The sequence below is a fragment of the Chlorocebus sabaeus genome, chromosome 17, assembly GCF_047675955.1.
Source record: "Chlorocebus sabaeus isolate Y175 chromosome 17, mChlSab1.0.hap1, whole genome shotgun sequence".
Taxonomy (NCBI): domain Eukaryota; kingdom Metazoa; phylum Chordata; class Mammalia; order Primates; family Cercopithecidae; genus Chlorocebus; species Chlorocebus sabaeus.
The window spans coordinates 254,238-275,968 of record NC_132920.1 but is presented as its reverse complement, the minus strand read 5'-3'; the positions used below and the strand labels follow the sequence as shown (position 1 = coordinate 275,968).

General features: G+C 50.6%; 1 protein-coding gene across 4 annotated transcripts; it reads right to left on the bottom strand.

The window, feature by feature from the left end:
• Positions 1-1,619: 1,619 nt before the first annotated feature.
• Positions 1,620-20,718, bottom strand: IRF4 (interferon regulatory factor 4). 4 transcript variants are annotated; one of them, XR_012089009.1, is made up of 10 exons: positions 20,637-20,718; positions 19,194-19,464; positions 17,604-17,790; positions 16,686-16,774; positions 15,888-16,032; positions 14,203-14,310; positions 11,449-11,802; positions 8,130-8,242; positions 4,831-5,817; positions 1,620-3,040 (listed from the first exon to the last, which is right to left on the bottom strand). XR_012089009.1 is itself a non-coding variant. In XM_007973883.3 (9 exons), exons 2-9 carry the CDS (start codon positions 19,407-19,409, stop codon positions 5,674-5,676), a joined length of 1,356 nt encoding a protein of 451 aa, XP_007972074.1. In that variant the 5' UTR covers positions 19,410-19,464; positions 20,637-20,718; the 3' UTR covers positions 4,813-5,673. The 4 variants fall into 4 exon arrangements, 3 of the variants coding, with proteins under 3 accessions (XP_007972074.1, XP_007972076.1, XP_037861622.1); XM_007973883.3 differs by lacking the exon at positions 1,620-3,040 and having other exon boundaries at positions 4,813-5,817; XM_007973885.3 differs by lacking the exon at positions 1,620-3,040 and having other exon boundaries at positions 4,813-5,817; positions 15,888-16,029.
• Positions 20,719-21,731: the final 1,013 nt, after the last annotated feature.

Here is a 21,731-nt window from a genome sequence, read left to right as displayed (position 1 = left end):
TTAAAAATTATCTGGACTGAACCCCGAATTTTTAGTTTCCTCTAATACCTGCTACGGTTCTTCAGACTAACATTCCCAACTTTCTCCCACTTTTCTGACTTGAAATTACTAAAAATTAAAACCGTGCCTTTCCCAAAGCCCTGCAAACTAAAGCTGGATAACTTGACCTAAACTTTGGAGAAATCATCACAATTTGTTTATGCACAAAAACTTCACTGGAACGTCTGATGCAAACTATAATCCAGAAAAATCTGTCAGATTGCCACCGCCTGTCCACTCCAACTTAAATTGTTTGAACCCAAATCTAGAAATCTCAGCTGGTTGCTCTCCAGAAACTAGCTTATAGACTGCTTGAAACATAGACCTTTGTTTTCTTTTTGTTTCCAAAGAAATGTCTCCGATAAAGTACCTGTTTGCCTACACCATATAGAGACCTAACTCTGATGGAAACCCGCTTACACCACCTCTGAAATGGGATGCAATGATTTAACGGAACTGACCTATTTTCAGGACTGAAAGACTGATACGATAAGAGATGGAACAATGCACCCAAACTGGTTGTTTTCTACTTGCTCCAAACTGTTCTTCTCCTGCTTTGCCAAATCTCTTATCTTAAAACTTCTCACCCAAGTCTCTCCAAAACTACCAACTTAGCTTTTAACATGTGAAATTTCTCAAAGTAAAGTTTCAAGGGGAGACTGAAGGAAACCAAAATATTTCTCCCCAAAATATGGAGAATTGTTAAGTTGGGAACACCGAACTCGCAGGGAAGCGCTCTGTTGAAGCCTGTTTTCCTGAGGTCGGGACGTAAATCCTTCCTTCCTGGGAACAGCACTTGCCAGAGAAGGCAGCAGTAGAATCTGGAAACAGATTTTACTACCTTCTCTCATTTTGTCCCTTTTAAAACTCTGGAGCTGCTGTCCCCTTTGTGTGTCACTATGCGAAGACTTATTGATCTTTGTTAAAACACCATTTAAGCAAGACCCTCACGCCACTGCCTTCAGAGAGATACTTTTGAACTGCGATCTCTTCCACACCTGCTGATTTTTCTGTTAATCTGACCTGTTTTCAGGAAGGTGTCTCAACGGAACTTACGAGAGTTTAGAAATTATATTTCCTCTCCTTTAGTTACCATTTAGCAAAATCAAAATTATGCTAATCTCCTACTCTAGGGGGGTTCTAGATCCAAACTACAAACTTTTGTGACAGCTCCATGTAACCTTCAGCTGCAAGGATTTTAGCACCAGCAGCTCTTTGGGTTTTTCTGCTGGACTGGAAGAGAGCAGGTGCACAGGAGCTGAGCCATGTAATCGGTAGAAGCGATGAAGCTGAGAAAGGAGACTCCCTTGACTGGCTGCTCAGAGAGAGGAAGAGTTTGGCGCTGAGGTCAACAGCAGACGTACAGATTCCCAGGGGTTCCATCTAAATCCTGTTCTCTTTACCACAGTTTTCCATTCGCTTTTCACATTTCGAATGTTAACCTATATCCCTTCTTTTTAGCAATGACCAAAATCAGAGGAGCTTCGAACATAAACAAAAGAAAACATTAAAAACAACTTCCTTGAAAGGCCTAACCTTTTAAAGTACAGGTAAAGGAAGAGGAGGCAGAGGCCAACGGGAGAGCAGGACGATTACTCTTCACAGACGCTCTGTGTGGGAGGAGCTGCCCGGCACTGGGGCGGCGTTTGTCTCTTCTACAAGGTGAACACGTGGAGGTCTGATTTCAGGGACACATACAGCTGCCTCTCCGAAGGAACGTAACCGCAGGAGAAAGTGCTTTAACCGCTATCAGGATGCGTGTTTAATAACACACACACATTCCATAACAAATTTTTTAAAGTTTTTATTTATCTAAAAACATAAATTTATCAAACATATCAATTTGCTTTGCGGAGCAATTTACATAAAAATTCACAATGTATACCAATGGCAGCATAGCATTGACCACCTTAGTTTGTGATGCATCGCTTCCTACAGACCTCAGCAACACACAGAGCCAGTACGCGAAATTCAAGCTTTCAGCTGGGGGTCTCTGAGGTCCCACCTGCCAGCAGTTCATTCAGCAGAAAGTGGGGCACAGGGGCTGCTGAAGAGGGGGATGCGGACCCCACTGCCTGTTAAGTCCCATCTATCTCAGAGTTTGAAACAACATGGGAATTTCCACGGGAGGAGGGTTGGCCTGCTGGCCTGGCCCTTCTCTCACATCCCCTCTACTTCAGCTACATTTCTCAGGCATGTTCCTTAAAGCTGTGAAAATCAATACAAGAAAAACTGACCATTACTTCATTAATGTAACAGGCTATAAGGATCTCAAGGAGATCCACCGACATTGAGGATCTGTCTCAAAAACGGGGCAGGTAAAACATAACCTGCAAACCGCTGTGTAAGGTCTGGCACCATCCAGACAGATGCAGATGGCCACAGAACACTTGGGGAGATATGCAATACAAATAAAGACCTTAACCAATCCGAGCGCTTTCAGAAAAACTTTCACTGGTGGGGGAGTGGGGGCATGTGACTGGGGAGCAATGAAAGGAAGTTTACACTGGATCTGAATTGCTATTAAAAAAGTAACTGACATAAACACACAAAGTGGCCTTCCTGGTGGAGCATCTGCAAAGCCAAGAGGTGCGAGCACCCAAGACGCCCAGAGTCGCTCCACCCTGGGGCTTGCTGCAGTTACGCCCTCACCCAAAGACCATCGTTTTCAAACACAAACACCCACCTGCCCTTGGCGGTAATGACACTGTAAGGGCTGCTCATTCCACGGTAGGATTTTCCATGTTTTCTCACCATGGCGCAGTCTCTTTTTAGCTCATACCCAATAGTCTAGCTGGGTTTTCCGCAGGGCAACTGACTCTCCTGTTTTCACTCAGGACGGAGGGGCTTCCAAGGTTTTAACGGAGCGGCTTCCAAGGCTTCAGTTGTAAATGAGTCGGTCACTTGGTTCTCTACAGTGTTCCAGGAGATATTAATGACTGCTTGAGGTTCTCCTAAATACACAAAATCTCACGAACAAGACATCAACCAAGAGATGCACCTGGGAGACACGCACATTTTTTCCATGTGACCCAATGCTCTTTAACATGACAAGGTCCTCAAACTCTTCAACAGCGTTGTCCACTCAGTACAAACTGAATTCTAGTTTGCCAATTCCACTTTATCAAGACAAGGAATGAGGAAGCTGTTCCTTTTCAGAGTCCTGAGACAAGTGCTAGGATTCCCAACCCTGAGTATTTCACAGCTAGTTTATTCCCTAGGTCATACCCTGGACCACTCAAAATTCAAAAAAGTCAACATACACATAGATATGAAGATAAGAAAGGAGGTAGTGGCCCCAACCAACAACGATTTTCCAGAAAATTCAGCTCCACTGTTAAAGCAGCACAATATTTAAAAACACAAAGAAGAAGAAGTCACAAAGCAACTGAAATGGGGCATCTGCTTGGAGAATTAAGAAGACAAGATGCCCTTTAGACCGACTTCCAAGACAGCTTCTTTGAAGTGCTGTGTGGGGTTCCTCTTCAGCGAAGAGGGTCACAATTAAGGGCCCCGTGAAACAGCGGTTCTTAATATCATCTTTACCTTCCCTTAGGATAATATACCCCAAAACACTTTGCATCTATAAGATGCATACATCACTGCAGTTCACGAAACACAGTGTGCTCCCAATACGTATCCGTGTTGCATGGCTAATGAAATGTCAAACCCTACTGGGTACAAGGCAGTGGAGCTCCACAGCAAGGCCTCTGTGTGGAATGAGGTACATCTTCACTGTTAGCTACGAAGAGCACGGCATGAAAGTGTGTGCAAGATGACCCCATGAATTTTCTTTTTAAGTTTATGCATATTTACAGAAAAGTGGAATGTGTTGGAAGAGTAAACACCCCTGCTTGGAGACCCTTTGAGAGAGAATTTGCGCTGGGAATAAAGGAGATGCTTTTTATTTTTTGCTCTTCTCTACTGTTTGTCTTTTCTGTAGTTAATACATGTGACTTTAATATTAGAAACCTTTTAAACATTAAAAAATGATGTTTCAGGGCTCACTGCTCACTAAGCTTGATAAAGGCTGAACTGTGTCATGTATGGATACAGCAGGCGCCTATTATGTGCTTGTTGAATCCATTTAAAATACCGATTAGAAAAGCAGGAGCGCACTTCTGAGAGCTACGCAGTCTGCGGATCCTGGGAGGGATGACAGGAAAAATCCTGCAGCACGAGAAACACCCTGGGGGAGACGCCCCCATCTACACCGTTGTACTTTCTCAAAACCACAAAAATGTTTTCCTTTTTTCAGGTTGGCTTAAGCAAGTGGAGGTCTTTGGGATTCTATAAATAGATGCATTTGTAAAAAGCCAAGTAATTTTAGGACCCTGTCAAACTATAATTGGCCTGAGGAAGCACAGAACAGATGAAAGCAGAAACAGCTCACTGGGTGTGCAGCTCCGCAGCCAGCACCATCCTGCTTCCAGGGGCGGCTCCTGGCAGCGCTCGCCAGCCTGCGCGTCCCGGCTCCTCCTCCTTTAGTGTCACCGTGGCTGATCAGTGCACAGCCAGACAGACAGAGGAGAGTGGCACAGAGGAGGGGAACAGACCGCTTAGTACTTGGACAGAAGGGCAACAGTTCAGGTAGTAAGATATATGCTCCTTAATTTCTTCTTCTTTATGAGAAGAATTTTAGCATTTCTAGAGAATGAAGGACAAAAAGACATAGAAACAAGAAAACTTAACCGTCATTTAGACATTACTAGATAGTAGGACAGACAAAAATGTCCCGTCCAAGAGGAGCTCTCCTGTTTTTTGGCACAAGAAATTAGTAAGTTTACTAACCGACTTCCAGGGAAGGCCAAGGAGAGAAGCCAGTGGGAAGGAGGGCGGGGCAGAGGGGCCCACACCAGGAAACGGATGGCAGGTGGGGAAGGGGCCTCCCCCGGGCTCCAGGCACAACTTCAGTCAAAGATTCCATCTCCTTCACTCCGCAGGCGTCCTCCACAAGAACTGCAGCTCCCACATACATTAATACATTTCTTCTACGTGTGAGGCTTCTTCCGTTTACGCCTTACTTCCCTGAGAAATGGCACAGACACGCCTGCAAGCAGTCATCGCTCCCGTCAGTGTCAACACTGAAAGGCAAGAGTTCTCAGTCCTCCAGCAAGACCTAGTCTACACCAAATTAAAGAGCACATTTCAGCAAATGTAAACACATCACGGGGTCAATTTTCACAGTGATCATCAATGATGGCAGTCTACAGAGCGCAAGAAGTGCAAAGCCACCTTCCTTTCGGAATAAGCTCATCTGCCAATCAGATGTCACTGATTTTCCACAGTTGTCTGGCGGCAATTCTCCTCAGCTACTGCACTGAAATCTTCACTTCCGAGTTCCTCAAAACAGCAAGAGGGCAGTCGATGGCATACTTTCACTAAAGTCAAATATTTACAACGAAAATCAATTGTGTTGGGTGGGTGCAGTGGCTCACACCTTACTCCCAGCTACCAGGGAGGCTGAGGCAGGGGAGTCTCTTGAGCCTGGGAGGCGGAGGTTGCAGTGAGCTGAGATCGTGTCACTGCACTCCGGCCTGGGAGACGGTGCAAGACCCTGTATCCAAAAAAATAAAATAAAAAATAAAAACAGGAAAAAAAAAGGAAAAAGAAAACCACTCATCTTGACATTTTTCATTCTTGAATGGAGGAATGGCGGATAGATCTGTGGTAATCTTCTGGATTGCTGATGTGTTCCGGTAAATCGTAGCCCCTCAGGAAATGTCCACTGTTTTGTTGAGCAAAATAATACAGTTGTCTGGCGAGCAGAGGTTCTACCTTTAATAAGAGATTTTTAAAAAGACATTACTGAGATATCCCGCAACTGGCTCACTATTAAACAGCGCTCAGATTCTAAGGAGACAGTAGCGTAAAGCCCAAAGTTACGTCCTAGAACACATCAAAACATTTCATATTTGGAGCCATCTAAAGAAGCAATTTTTTTGTTAGTCCTTCCATAGATTAACACGTAAAAAAACAGCCAAAGCGACTTAATTCTGGGTTAAAGATGTTACTTTCAAATCAGCTGCCACTTAAAATGTACATTTAACTAAAACTGAATCAAATCAAGTAAAGTGATTAAATTAAAAGGAAGTCTGAGGTAATCTGCAGGGTAATTTAGGCCAATGATTTTGTTTTTCCACAACTGCAGTTTGAAAGAAACAAGGGCTCATCCTGAATGATTTGATTTCTAGGTAATCGGTATCATTCTAAACCAGAGGTAAAAGAAATAAAAAGTAAAGTTAAACAACAACAAAACTACTCTTGTGGAGAAAGAGAAGTTAACTGGCCTCAAATTTATCCCGTCTGGTAATTAGCATGAATCTCGCTCACCAAAAAACAAAAACACCTTAACGTTCAGCTTTTCCTGAATTTACAGCATCTAAGGCAAGCTGAACGCTCTCCATCAATCATGATATTAAAGTCTATATTTTATATATAGCGACGTAAGCAAAACTCCTGAGTACCTGAAATGAATTAGATTAATAACTTTTAAAAGTGGAACGCATAGGTGTACATGTGTGTTTATTCATTTTACGGACCACACAGCCTCGTCTTCAGGATGACGGGATCATCTGGGGATCCATCTTTCCCTGACTTAGAGGATGGCAACTTCATCCAAGTCAACCTTAAAATTGGGTTGATGTATAGTTGAGCTGATCATCAATTTCTTTTGTTTTCTTTTTTTTTTTTCTTGAGACAGAGCCTCACTCTGTCACCCAGGCTGGAGTGCAGTGGTGCGATCTCGGCTCACTGCAACCTCTGACTCCTGGGTTCAAGTGATTATCTTGCTTCAGCCTCCTGAGTAGCTGGGATTACAGGTGTGCACCACCACACCCGGCTAATTTTTGTATTTTTAGTAGAGGGGGGTTTCGCCATGTTGGTCAGGCTGGTCTCAAATTCCTGACCACGTGATCCGCCCACCTCGGCCTCCCAAAGTGCTGGGATTACAGGCGTGAGCCACTGCACCGATCATCAACTTCTTAAATGCTGCTTATCAATGCCAAGTTTATTTAGTCATTTAGCAATTCCTGTTGTTAACAATGTATCAGTTATGATTTCAACAATCATAGCAATTGTTAAGTCAATCACTGGAGAGAACTCATGAGAAATCCTCAGTCTATGGGATTACACATTGGTTGGTGGGTTGGTCTTTGCTTTTAAAATCAAGAAGGGGGGTTGTATGTTCAAGATTAAACCATGTTTCATTTCAGTTCTCAATGAGAAACAGCATCAGAGCTACAATATGACGGGAATTTTGATGTTGGGGTGTAAGTTTTACCTGGTATTGCTCACCATGCAAGCCCATTAATGACGCTTGCAAGTACGTAGCAATGTGAAGTTTTCAAATTCAAAAGTCTTAAGGGTTCAAGATTCTGTTTTCCGTGGCAAATTAATGCTTCATGTTATCTATAGAAACCTTTTCTCATAAAAAAGAAAACTAACCCTAATCCTAACCCTAACCCTTTAGCATTACTTGCCACAGTTGAACCCATCTTGAACCACACAAGAGAACATTACGAGGGTCTGATTTACTTGCATTCCTTGAAAGATTCAGCCTCTTTCAAATATCATATGCCCAATAATTAAATAATTTCTAAAATTCCAGAAATAAAAGAGGTGCCAGGACACACATGCAGACCCGCAAAATGCCTCCAGGGAATGGATAGTTTCCCATCTGGGAAAAGCTTTTCCACCGAATGAAGACCCACTAGCTAGATAGCATTCTTAGAGCCATCTTAGCTGGAGAATTTTAAAGGGCAGCTTTGACCATCAATCTTTTTCAATCCCTGTAAAATGGAAATATGACAACGCTCCTGAAAAATAAAAAAGATGGGGAGAGAGGCACCCTCCACTGAGGCTGTCCTCCCTGGGTCTTTGACGAGCAGGTCTCAGGTCTGGGAGGAGCACGTGGGTCCTCAGACTGTGCTGCTTGCTGGACCATGCTTCCTCCCTCATTAGTTTAAGGGTTACGCTTATTTTTCCAGGTCATTTGACATTTACTTTTCATTTGGGACTTTTCTAAATGAAACTCTGCCCTTTACAAAGAACAGGAAGCCACTATGGTGTGAGCGTAACTGAGGACTCACGTGAGCTGTGATGAGCTTCCTTTGCCTCTGAGGGTCTGGAAACTCCTCTCCGAAGCACAGAGTCACCTGGAATCGTGGCAGGGAGCGGCCGTGGTGAGCAAACGCTTGCAACTCTGTGGAAGCCCACAAGAAAAAGACCATGTTCAGAAACCCTCATCACCAAACACACCAGGTTAAACAGGAAGCAAGAGCTTACTGTGATTCTAAACATGCAAGAGGAATGAGCACTCTCTACTTCCCTGACTAGGGCTCTTGATGTGAACATCTCAGATACAAAATAGCATGTACGCTTTTTCCCCAGGGCCCTCGGTCTCCCTCGATGCTTCAAGAGGAACTAGTCCACAGCTAAAGCACACTGCTTTGCAGCACTGGGCCCACGAAGATTCAAAAGGTAGTAGACCGCAGTGAAGTTGGGAGATAAAGGACGAGAAACGTAGTCACGCAATGGCAAAAGACTGATTTATGCCACGGACAAGTTTTCCTTTAAAAAATCAGAATGTTTTGACATCCTGGGATCATTTTAAAACCTCATCCCGTCCCTACAGAGCCCACACAATCCAGTGTCTGTGCTACTGCGGATATCCACGTAACTCAGGCACCACAGAAAACACGTAACATCAACGTGGTGACTAGCACCAGCCCTCGGCAGCTGAGTCCCGCTGTCACCAGGCCTGAACTGCGCGACTCTGACTAGACTCGTGCCTGTCTCCAGGGACAGAACAGTAACTGGACCTGAGAAGGGGAGTGGGGCAGCCCCCCGGCCTCCGGCTTGTGGATACGCACAAATACCTCCTGAAGCCACCACACCTACCCAAAAGATACAAAACGGACTGGAACATTGTTGGAAAGACAAGTGCCCATCCCCTGACTTTAGCCCATGCCCCCTCCCCATACACAAGGCAAATCTTCTGCCTGTACCTACAATAAAATGTCAAGCCCGCAAAAGAAACCAGTTGACACAGGAGCTGCTAAAGCTTCTGCAGAACAGATGTGTCCCTATCAGACACACACCCCCGGGCCGTGCCCCGGGGCTGTCCCTACTGCTGTGCAGACCCGAATAGGGAGATATCAGAGATCTCCACTGTTCTCTTCAACTGAACAGAAATTTCTAGCTAACTTACAGGACTGCTTGACTTCCTGCTTTTTTTTTTTTTTTTCCAGAATTCAAATCAAACCCAAATGACTTAGTCAGAATGTGTAAAACACATTCACACTGCCATGATCTGAGACTACACCTACACAGGCTAGTCAGAATGGCGAGGTGGCACAATTCTCTGAAAAAGCCTGCCTCCAACCCTAGATAACATGCGAGTGTTTGGTGGGAATCCTTAATTATGCAGACGCTGGTCGGCACGGCCGCAGTTTTTACGTTCACAGCATCCTCCTTGAACCTCAGCGAACACGTTGAGGTGAGAGACTGCAGTGGGCACAGAGCACAGCCCTCGGTCACAGAGGAAGGAATGAAAACCAAGACCAGCTCTCGCTCACAGATAATAGTAAGTTCTAGGCTTGCAAGTCCACAGCCCCAGGACACTCACAGGTGTCCGCCCCCGCCTGTGGCTTCTCTCACGCACTGCACCTGTGACTCAGAGTGCACCTTCCAGCTCAGTCACCATGGGGGCTCCACCTCCCTAAAAACGCCCGGCAAGAGGCACTCGGAGAAGACAGTGCCCGTTCCTCGTGACACCTTCATTAGGAAGCCCTCACCTTGTGGCATCTTCCGAAACCACTGGCACCAAGGTCCAGAGTCTTCAGAAATCCAGGCCCACTGGGCCTCAGCCTTCCTGGCCCATGTGAGCTCTTCCAGACCCCAAGGCAGACACAGGAGAGGCTGACGGGGGTCTCCCCAGTCGCCCTTCAATTTCCTTGGTTTCCCCATGAACTCCACGCCCAACCCCAAGGAGGATGGGACCGCCCTGGCCGGGGACTGGGCATGGTGCTGCCCTTAGAATGAGAGGTGTCCAGCCCGAGGTGACTTCCTCACCTCGGGAACCTGCACAGTTCTCCCTCTTCCTATTGTCAGCCTCTGCGTGAAGCTTAGTTATCTTTTTTTTTGGCGGTGGGGGTGGGGGCCGGAATGGACTCTTGCTCTGTCCTGTGAACTGGAACACAATGGTGCGATCTCAGCTCACCTCAACCTCCACCTCCCAGGTTCAAGCAATTCTTGTGCCTCAGCCTCCTGAGTAGCTGGGACGACAGGCACGCACCACCACGACTGGCTCATTTTTGCATCTTTGGTAGAGACGGGGTTTTGCCATGTTGGCCAGACTGGTCTCGAACTCCTGGCCTCAACTGACCTGCCCACCTCAGCCTCCCAAAAGTGCCGGGATTACAGGCACGGGTCACCACACCCGGCCTGAAGCTTAGTTATCTAGGGACACATTTGCTTTGGGCACCAAAAGAAACCCTGGATGAGCTTACACAAAGGTGGGTCACTTACGCCCAAAAGCGTGAGCACGTGTCCGCAGTGCCAGAGCACAGAGCTGGGTCCTGTTTTTATTTTAAATAAGTGGAATGAAGAAGCACATTCAAGAAAAGGGGGGGCACAGGAAAAACCAAAGACACAGGAGTTTCCGAAGGGGCTCGGGAAGGAACAGGGCTGGGAAAAGGCAGAGGAAGAGTTGGCGGTGGGGTGGCAGGTGGAGCAGCTCCCTCCCTCGTGGGAGGCTCCCTCCACCTGGACGGCCACACGAAGCCTGGGAGGAAGCCCAGCAGGGCAGGGCCAGGGGCTTCACAGAAGCCAGCCAGAGCTTCACTGAATGGTCATGAAATCCAAGGGAGAGAAACAAAACTCACTGGTTCCGAAAACCATGCTTAGAAACATCCACATCACAGAGCCCACTCATAGCACCTCCTGTAACTTCTCCTGTGCAAAACCAGTACAGTCCGCGCCACCCTCTGTCTCACTCTTGGGGCGGCATCTGCATGAGGGTGACCCCTCTCACAACCAAGAATGTTAACAATATGCTTCTAACCTTTATGATTTTTCTGGAAACCTGAAAAGAGCCGTCACATCAGCAGACGTGTTTGTTGAGATCACAGTGCAATAAAACGGAACTGTGTTAAGAGGTGACTGTTGAAAACCAGAACTGCGAGAGTACAGCCTGAGCCACGGTCCACATGGACCATCTGATCTGGACTCTCTGCCCTCAACAGAGCCAGACAGAAGATCTCTACTGGGGTCAAGCCCCAAGCCCGGTGGACGCGGGAGTCAACAGGAGGAAGACCTCAGCCTGGGGTGAGAAGGACCCTGTCGTTTCTGACCCCTGTGGCAGGCGGGCCATCACCACCTCCGTTCTAACAGAATGAAGTGCCTCACCTGACAAAAACTGCTGCGTGTCAAAGAGCTTGCAGGTCTGGTCTCTCTCCAGCTTGTTGGGCCGGTCGTTGCACAGCGCCAGGGGCCCGTCCCAGTAGATCCGGCTCTGGCAGAGTCTTTTCGCGTAGAGCCCGTCGGGAGCCATCCAGAGGACCACGCCCCTCTCCAGGTGGCCCAGCAGCTTCTCAATGTTCTTCCTCTGGCCATTGTCCTCTGGGTAGGGGAACAGGACCTGGTCCAGGTTGCTGGCGTCGTAGGTATGTCCATGGGAGATCCGGCAGCCCTCGGGGCTGGACGTGGTCAGCTCCTTCACGAGCATTTCCCGGTAGTACAGGCAGATGTGCAGCCGGCAGTCTGCAAACACAGAGCTCCGGGGTCAGTGCTGGGGGCCGAGGACACCAGCTCGAGGCCAGCGACTCCACAGAGCCAAGCGCCTGCGGTGGAACTCTACTGTCCCACAGGCTCCGTGGAGGAACAAAAGGTTCTGGTGTCCAGGAGGCCTGGGAGACACCACATGCCCTGTTTCCCCCCAAGATCAACACTTAGAGAAATCCCGTGGAAAAAAACTCATTTAATTAGTCTAAACCAGCATATTTCAAATGTATGTGGCCACAGACTCCTTTTTTAAGGGACGAGTGTGTCTTTCATTAATTTTCTGGAAAAGTAAGTTGAATTCATGTTATAGATCATCACCATTAAGAACTTACTAAGTCTTATTGTGAATGATGACGATGATAGTGGTGATGACATTTAAGTCATGTGTCACTGAATGAAAATTCATCTTTAAGCAAATCAGTTTTTACTTTGGTAAGAAATGAACCCTCAGTTTAATTTCTACTAGCAAAAAATATGACGGTGTTTCAGAAAGACGCAAGTCTGTCCACAAACCTGAAAGGTCCTCAAAATAATAATATGACATCATTTAGGTAAAAGCAAGTGTGTGTGTGTGTGTACATATATGTAAGTTATATATATAATTAGGTGCTTATTTATGTCTATATAGTTTATATATAAACATACACACACATATACACATTAAAGGGTAAGTACTAAGGCCTTAATGGTGATTTCTGGGTGGCGGAATGTGACGTTTTTATTTTCCATTCTTGTTTTTCTGATTTTTAAATTAGTTTTCCACACTGGATATGTGATGTTTTTATCACAAAATTAATTCTTGTGAAAAGAAAGAAATTAATGAGAAAAATGCTCTAAAAGTTCATGTAAAGTCTGCTGAAATTCCCACTGGGCTTTGTGTTTAAGTTTGAAAAGAACTCTAAAACTCTCTGAAACTTTAAACAAGATGAATCCATTTACAAATGTTTGGCTGATTTCAGAAACCTCTTTGAAACATCGCCCATGAGTTGAAAGAACCAAGCTAGGTTTGCATAAGCTCCTCAGCCAGACCGCAGGGGAGTGGCACAGACGGGGCAGTCGCCACTGGGAACCGTATGGGACCCCACAATCAATGGGAATCACAGTTCTCTAACGAATGTGCTCATGGCTGATAATTAATTTGTATTATGCATACCAAAAAAAAAAAAAAAAGAAACCCACAAAACTGTCTTATTCCTCAATAGCAGGTTTTGAGACTTAACCCACATCACTGTCTCAATTCTCTGCTTCAACACACGGAGAACGAGTCAGACAGTGCGCCCCAAAGAGAGTGGGTGTTGGCCATTCGAGGTGATTCTCGGGGCAGGTTTCATTTCATTTAATGTCATCAGAAATCACGAGGTTGCAGAGATATAAATAGCTGTTTATTTCCTACTCTTCAGGCACCCACACAAGTCTTAGGTGTTCAAGAAAAGGGTTTGAAAGTTTCTAAAAACAAACACAAGCCGTCCTGCTCAGAAGCACCTCCTCCCAAAGGGCATCCTCGGTACTCACGAGCATCTCAGAAAAAAAGGTGCAAGCCTCGTTCAGAACTAGAAAGAGCAGGCAGGTAAAACTCCAGCCCCCGTGAGCAGCCGTAGTGCCACAACTCTCGTCTCCCTGAAACCTTCGGAATTTAGTTAGTATTTTTCATCACTGATTTTTAAAGATGCCAAAGGGCACGATGAGAATTCCAAACCTTAAAAACAATCCAAAATATTATCTAAAACATGAATAGACATACAGCACATGCTTGGCAAGTCTAAGGTGCCTTCTTCACAACAGGTAAGATCTCTATGATGCACGGCTTTTTTTTTTTTTTTTTTTTTTTTTTTTAAGAAATAAAACTTTAAAAGTCGGGTTGAATCCATATTTGTTTGCAAGCGATATGAAAGACCAAAATGTGTATTACTTTTAGGCATATCAGTGTCATCGAGGGACCAGAACTAACGTCCCCAGGGAGCAGAGGAGGAGGACTCATTTGTGGCTCAACCTGGAAGGACGATCAGCCTCTCCAAATGACAAGCCCTTCCACACTTCCGCACGGAGAACGCTGGCTGGAGAGGGGCCCTTGGTAAAGGAAACTGGAGTGTGTGCACATTCCTGGAAATTCGGAGAGGTGCCAGTGACGAAGCCAGAATGACTCCATTCAAGCCAGTGGCTGAAACTGTCAGCAGAACCACAAGCAGTGATGCTGGGTCTTTCCAACAGTGCTCCTAGTTCACTCTGGTCACCTCACGCACAGGATGTGTCCACATCTACTCCAGACCCCGGGGGAGCAAAGCAAGTGCCTAAAGTCCCATCGAATCTGCCCAAAGACGACAGAGCTGGCGGCAGAGGCTGGCCTCCTGCGGTGCCTCCAGAACGAAACCCTGCACTCACCTGAGAGCGCCAAGGCTTCGGCAGACCTTATGCTTGGCTCTGTGGGGATTCCGGGAGCCTGGGACTCAGGTGGGGCACAAGCATAAAAGGTTCCTGTCACCTGGCAACCTGCATTTGCAAATAAAAGTCAGATGATGTCTAGACAGAGAGTCCGACGCACTGCAGGGCTTCCTGGGGTGTGTGTGTGAAGCCTGGGAGGATGGGGCTGGCGCCCAGTCACCTTCCCACCCACTCCCAGCACCAGCGACTAGCAGGGCACACTCTCATGAGGCAAAGACGAGCCGGAGACCAGCTGGAAAACCAAAGCTGAGGGAGAAACGAGCCAGTGCATGGCTTTGAAAGGAATCTTGGAGCACTCTCTCTGTAACTGACCCACAGGGAGACTGAGGCTCAGAGGCAGATGACGAGATTTGTGCTTGTTCACAAAGCAGGTTCACAACAGAGCTGAGAGTTCAGGTCCACTTGAGTTTGTGCCAAAGAGCCCAATTTAAAAAGTAACAAATTGTTTAGTCCATGTTTATTTTGCTTGTCTCTTGTGGGTTGGGAGAAGACGGAACCATGTTCCTGAAGACAATGTTGTAGGAAACACGAATGGAGGAAGAATGTGGCACAGAACACCTGATCTTGCTGCCGCTTCATTTACTGTTACCGACGCTTCAAGACAGGTCTCTACCTATTCCATCACTTTACACAATTCTAGGCATCGCCTCTTCCCCATGCTCACTAATTCCACACAGCCAGAGCACTGAACACGAGTCTGAATTTCAGGAACTAGTTTTATGTCAGCCGATTCCTCCACTACCATATTGGAAACCAGCCCTTGCTACAAATCCCTCTTGAAAAGCCAATCCCACTGAATTCTGGGCTTTTTTTGTGAACGTGCCACTCAATACAAACATTAAATAGCGGTACACCTCTTCACTACCTGCAGCCAAGGATAACCTGAACGTGACCGGGGGAAAAAAGGCCAAATTGCAAAGGAACAAATATTCCTAAAACATCCAAAGGGTTCAATGTGTTGACCCATCTCAGGACTTCTATTTAAGTAACTAACTCAAAAGTCCTGAAAGCCTGAGTTACAGCATTGCAAGACTCCCCCTGCACCTAGCTAATGCGTGCTTCTGCGGATGGAGCTTATTTTGATATCTGGGGAACTCCTGAGGGCAGGGGACCGCATCTAATCCAGAATCAGAAGTCTCTCTGGGACCCAGTGGTAGGTAGGCACCTGTAGAGACGTTTTATGTGTTTGCCCATGGTATTTTTCCATTCCTTTTTTAGTATCACCTCTAATACCAACAATAGCAATAATGAACACACCACTATTTGAGAAAAATATACCAGCTCAGTAATCTCCCAGCATCCCTACTTATGATCTACGAGCTTCCACAATCTCTTCTATATATAAAAAGTGTGGGACTGTTTTCCACTGCCTGGAGTGATCTCCGTGGCGTTTAAATAAGATCCCATGAAGGGCAGTGCCTAGCGTGGATCCTGACAGTAAACTTGGCTGTGGGATGCCACCATCCCACAGGACTGAGAAAACCCTCCTCTCCCCTGAGCTGCACACGCAGCCTCCAAGAAGGGGAAAGAGCTTCGGTGCTGCCCAGGACAGACCAGGATTCACCGTGGCCCATGGCCAAATTAGCAGTTCGTTCTTCTGTTTCCTGCCCTGGTAACCTCCTTACCATTTTCACAAGCTGGGCCTTGCCAGTGGTGGCCGCGGGGTCCGAACGTTACGGGACATTGGTACGGGATTTCCGGGTGCGGCTGATCTGGGACATAGTCCCTCCAGCTTCGGTCGAGGGTTGGCACCACGTAGTTGTGAACCTGCTAAAGGAGCACAGGAGAGGCTGAGAGAAGAAGCACTGGCATTGAGACGGCAGGTGGGGGGGTGCTCTTATAGCCTCCAGACTCCTAAGGGAATCCCTTATTAGGCTGACAGCCGAAGAATTCTATCCTCCAAAAAGACTGGAGGGAATCGTTCATCACACTAGGTGGAAACACCATGGAGGATCATAAAGGACAATGGAGACACTTGTGCTGTTTCATGTAAAGCTGCGTCATATGGCTAAACCTGGCACCAAAAGTACCACAGGGGAATTTGCCTTCTTTTACCCACCAAAGTGGATGAAACAAGGCTGTCATTCACATCAGGAAAGCCTGAAGAGATCAGCTGCCCTGTGGTTTCACATGATAAGGCACTACTTCCAAAATCTTCCACTTCCACAAAAGATCTGTTTCCCAGAAGACCTGAGGAGCATATTCCAGCAGGCGGACACGCCCAAGCCTCCCCTACTTAAGACCCACACCAATGGCAGCGCCGTGTGGAAAGAGAGGCATTCGTTTGGTGACCTTCTCTGGGCGGCTGGACCAGCGACAGCAAATGGCAAGTTCTGCTGTCTGGGCTGCTGTGGTTCTCTGGCCACGTGGGCAGCTGGCCCGCACAGCCTCGCCCTCAGGGAGCCCAGTGCCCTCCCCCATACCTGGGCTGGGAGCGAGGGGTAAGGCGTTGTCATGGTGTAGGGGTGGCTCATGGACATCTGCGGGTCCTCCAGGGTGAGCTGCTTGGCTCCTACATGTTTGGGGAAAAGGGAAATGGCACAAAGTAAAAACAGGAACTGACCTAACTAAATGTCAAATCTTGTAAAAATACCTGAGCATTTAATTCTTAGAATGCATAACACGGTGTTGACAACTAAGGTGTTTTTCAGCAGCTCCCTTGGGAAGTTACGTGTTCATGCTATTAAACTGATTTTTTCTACAAGGTCTGAGTTGTAGAGGACAGGCAGAGAAATACAGGACCGAGGGCACGCGGATGTGCCTTGTGACATGAAGGACCCCGCCAGCCAGATGTTTCCCAAGTGAGGCCACCTGAAGGATTTGTTCGAGATGCAGATTCCTGGGCTCTCTTCCAGACACACTGGTCAGAATCTTGAAAAGAGGGGTCCAGAAATCTGACTTTTAATAAGCCCCTCAGCTGACCATGTTACACTTTAAAAGTGGACCGTTTTATTACCATGAGTGGTAACGAGATATTCCTCTCATTACCCCTCTTCTGCAAAATAGTTCTCACTAAAGACTATTAGGTAAGTACATTTTAAGAAGTTATCCGGGTTTCTTTTTTATTTTTGAAAGACTAACTGGAAAACACATATTCAATGCACACACACCCCCATATACGTTGAGGCATACAAGGTGATTAATTCCCCTATGCTAAACACCACAGGAACTTCAGCTTGTGACCCACATAACCCAGGCAGGGAGGCTGGGCCTCACTGTGAGGCAGAAGGCAGGCAGGCAACACAAAAGGAAGGCTAGAAAGTGATGCTCGGAATGAAGTTAAGGTGCCTCAAGGATCTGGCTGCCTCTGTTCTGTGACCCAAATTCAGGAAAGCCCCTACCTTTTTTGGCTCCCTCAGGAACAATCCTGTACACTTTGTACGGGTCCGAGATGTCCAGCTGGCTCCGCTCAACCAGTTCCTCAAAGTCGTTGCTCTTGTTCAGAGCACATCGTAAACGAGTCTTCCAGGTAGGAGGGTCCGGCTTGTCGATGCCTTCTCGGAACTTTCCTTTAAATAGCGCCCAAGCCTGGTGGGAAAGAATGAAGAGAATGCAAAGTCAAAATACAGGTCTGGTTTATTAGTTTTCCTTTTGGAGACAGAGTCCTGCTCTGTCACCCAGGCTGGAGTACAGTGGCACGATGATAGCTCACTGCAGCATCCTGAGTTCTAGGGATCCTCCTATCTCAGCCTCTAGAGTAGCTGGGCCCTGGGCCTACAGGTGTTCACCACCACACCTGGCTAATTTTTTTATTATTATTATTTTCTGCAGAGACAGGGTCTCACTGTGTTGCACAGGCATCCTTCCACCTCATCTTCCCAAAGTGCTGGGATGACAGGTGTGAGCCACCATGCTAAACCCAAAAGACAGATCTTTTGTAAGGAATCTTGAAATTGTATTTCTAAAAGAAAGAATGGTACGTAGGTCCTTCAGATTTACACCGTTGCTCAAAATGTAAACTGAAAGACCCCAACTATCCTCTGGGAAAATGAGTTTCCATCTTGGACCCTATCACTGCCAAGCCGAAGACACATTTTCTGGGCATTTAGAAAAGGCAGAGTGAGATGCGGAGGCTCCTTGAGGAGGCTCTACCCACCCAGTGTCTGAGGTGTGCCTGCCTAGGACTCAGGACAGCTGTGGTGTGAGCTGCCGTCCACAGGGGACATCTGGATGGCCGCACAGCTGAGGCACTCCGAGCAAATTCAGACCAAATTCCCGGAGGAAGTCCCCTTCCCCGGCTCTGCCCGCAGGTGGGGGCTGGGCCCAGACGCACAGTTCTCTGGGCAAACTGCCTTAGGGGAAAACAGTCCTAACAGGGACACAGGTGTGTGCGCAAAGGGCAAGGGAGACAGATCTAGACGGCGGCCCTGAGTTCCACAGCGATGGGGGGGGGGGTCTCCAGAGACTTGGAAAGAGAGAGACAGAGACACACAGAGAGAAAGACAGAGGTGGAAGTTCCCGCAGAGCTAACAGGAGAGAGAAGAGAGGCTGACCTCAGGAAACACATGCAGAGAGAGAGACTCACAGAGAAAAGCAGCGAAAGAGAAACTGAGACAGACGCGGTGAGAGAGACGGAGACCCACTGATGCAGGAGGCAGACAGGAATCCGGGGAAGCGTGGGAGGCCTGCGTGGACCCCGGAACACACAGACGAACAACCAAAACCCTGGGGCCTCGGACTGCCCTTCCCCAGGCCCAGCCTCCAGGGGTTCCCCTGCAGGCTCCCCGCGCTCAGGCCTGGCGCCGGCTCCCGTCCCCCAGAAGCCGAGGCCTCCTCTCCTCCTCCCGTGGCTCAGGCGGTGCCACCCGGTGCTTCCGCTGCCCGGCGGTCCGCCCTGGGGGTGCCCTGGGCTCGCCGCGGAGTGGGCGCCGGACGCGGGCTCTACCCCCGGACCCTCCCCTGCGCCCCCGCCGGCTCCCGAGGCCGGAGACCTTGAAGAGCGCGGCGTCCTCCTCGCGGTTGTAGTCCTGCTTGCCCGCGTGCTTCCAGGGGATGCGGAAGATGCTCTTCTCCTCGTTCTCCCACACCAGCCCGGGGTACTTGCCGCTGTCGATCTGGTCGATCAGCCACTGGCGGAGCTTCCCGTTGCCGCAGCTCACCGCGCTCATGCCGAACTCTGCGCCTCGGCCGCTGCCCTCCAGGTTCATGCCCCGCGTGCCGTCCGCGCCCGCGTCCGGGGTGCTCCGCCCGCTCTGCTCTGCGCTGCGGGGAGGACAGCGGCCCTTCAGCCTCGAGGCGCAGCGCGCCGGGACCCCGCCGACCCGTGTCGGTGCCCCCGAGGCCCCGGAGTCTCCGAGGCTGCGAAGCGCGCGCGCGTCAGGGTCGTCGAGGCCCCGGAAAACGGCACCTTCGCGGCTGGCCTGGGCGCATCCCCTGGGCGGGCACAGCCGTCCGCCTTCCGAGCTCGGCCCCCGCGAAGGCCCCTGCCCGCGGCTCCACCTGTGCGCTCCTGGGACGCTCCTGTCCCCAAGGCTCCGGACACACGCCGCGGGTTTTGCACACCCTCCCCTCCAGCCGACCCCCGGCCCCTCTCTGGCTTCTCTTCGCTCACTCCCAAACCGCTTTAGCCCCTTCCCCGCGACTCTGTCACTTTCCACGCCCCGGGACCTCGCCTGCGGCCGGGCGTTCCAGGGGCGCAGCACCGGGCTCCTCCACCCTCCGCTTTCTCTGCTCGCACCCAGACCCTTCGCCCCGAACAGGACCCCATCCCTGCCCAGCCAGCGAGGACCGAGTGGCTCTGCAAACAAGTGGCGGTGACGCGGGGGCTGCAGCCCGGTGTTGGGGGATTCCGCCCGCAGAGCGCCCGCGCGACCCCGGAGCAGGCCCGGGAGAGCGGAGCCGGGGAGGCAGGACCGCGCCAGGCCGCCTGGGCCACCGCACGCCGGGCTCGGGGCGCCCCAAGCGTGGAGCGCGTCCTCCTCCTGCCCTGGCCGGCGAGCGCCGCGCTGGAGGCCGCGGTGAGTTCGGGCCCCTTGGGAACGGAGAGCAGGGGAAGGAGCTTCGGACCGGGGTCCACACGGCCGGCGCTGTTTCTCGTGGGCAATTGTGCCGTCTCGCGTGGGTGCCTTGGACGGCCCCGCCTCAGCCACTCCTGGGCCCGACAGTCCCGTTAGCTCCTCCCGTCCAGCCTGTGGCGACCCCAGCGCGGGAGCGGGGAGAGCGGACGGGACTCCGGCCGCGCGCCGGGAGGTGGGCCCTGGAGCCCTGGAGCCCCCGCTCGGCGCGGATGGAGGGGAGTCGGGGCTCCGGGACCGGGCGCGCTCCCTTCCCGCCCCGAGGCCGGGTACCCTGCGCTGCCCTGGAGATCGAACCTCCGGCCCGCGGTGCTCTGCGGCATCCGCCTCGCACCCTCCTCCGGCCGCCTCCAGCCTTACCTCGCCCTGGACTCGGAGCTGAGGGCAGCGGTGGGTCGAGCCCGAGCGGTGGAACTGAGAGCGCGAGGTGGGAAAGAGGAACTTTATAGAACTGTCCGGGGCGGGGCCTGGGGCGGGGCGGGCGGCGGGGCCGGGGCCGCGGGTTGGAGCCGGGCGCGGGGCTGCGCAGCCGAGGGCCGGGCCGGGCGGGGGAGCGCGGGACCAGCGTGAGTCCTGGGGTTCCCGGCCCTGGGCGACTCCCGCGCCCCCCCGGAGAGCGCACCCCCCCCGAGAGCGCACCCCCCCCGAGAGCGCACCCCCCCCGAGAGCGCACCCCTCCCCGGAGAGCGCACCCCCCTCGAGAGCGCACCCCCCCCGAGAGCGCACCCCCCCCCGAGAGCGCACCCCCCTCGAGAGCGCACCCCTCCCCGAGAGCGCACCCCCCTCGAGAGCGCACCCCCCCCGAGAGCGCACCCCCCCCGAGAGCGCACCCCCCTCGAGAGCGCACCCCTCCCCGAGAGCGCACCCCCCTCGAGAGCGCACCCCCCCGGAGAGCGCACCCCCCCCGGAGAGCGCACCCCCCCGGAGAGCGCACCCCCTCCCCGGAGAGCGCACCCCCCCCCCGGAGAGCGCACCCCCTCCCCGGAGAGCGCACCCCCTCCCCGGAGAGCTCACCCCCCCCGGAGAGCGCACCCCCCCCAGAGAGCGCACCCCCGCCCCGCTCCGGGGACTGTCACTCGGGCCGTTGCCCGCGAAGGGCGAGGTGCGACGTGCGAATATCCCGCCTTTGCCCCGGGAGCTCCAGAGGCCGCTCAGTCACCGACGACAGCGAAACGCCGTCGCCGGGGCGGGAGACGGGGGCGGGAGTCCGGAGCGAAGGGGCCTAGGCTTTGCAGAGCGCGGAGCCCACGGCGGAGGAGGGTCCACGTGGAGCTGGAGTGGGGGCTGCGGGGGCGCCTGGCGGGGCCGCACCGAGAACCTGCCCCTCCGCGGCGCTGGGAGAACCGCGCGCTCGCTAAGAAGAAATAGGAAATGCCCGGCTCCCGCGAGCTGTCAAGCTTGATTCAAACACTCTCTGCGCGCTGACATCCCTTCGCATCTATTAGGCTGGTGAAT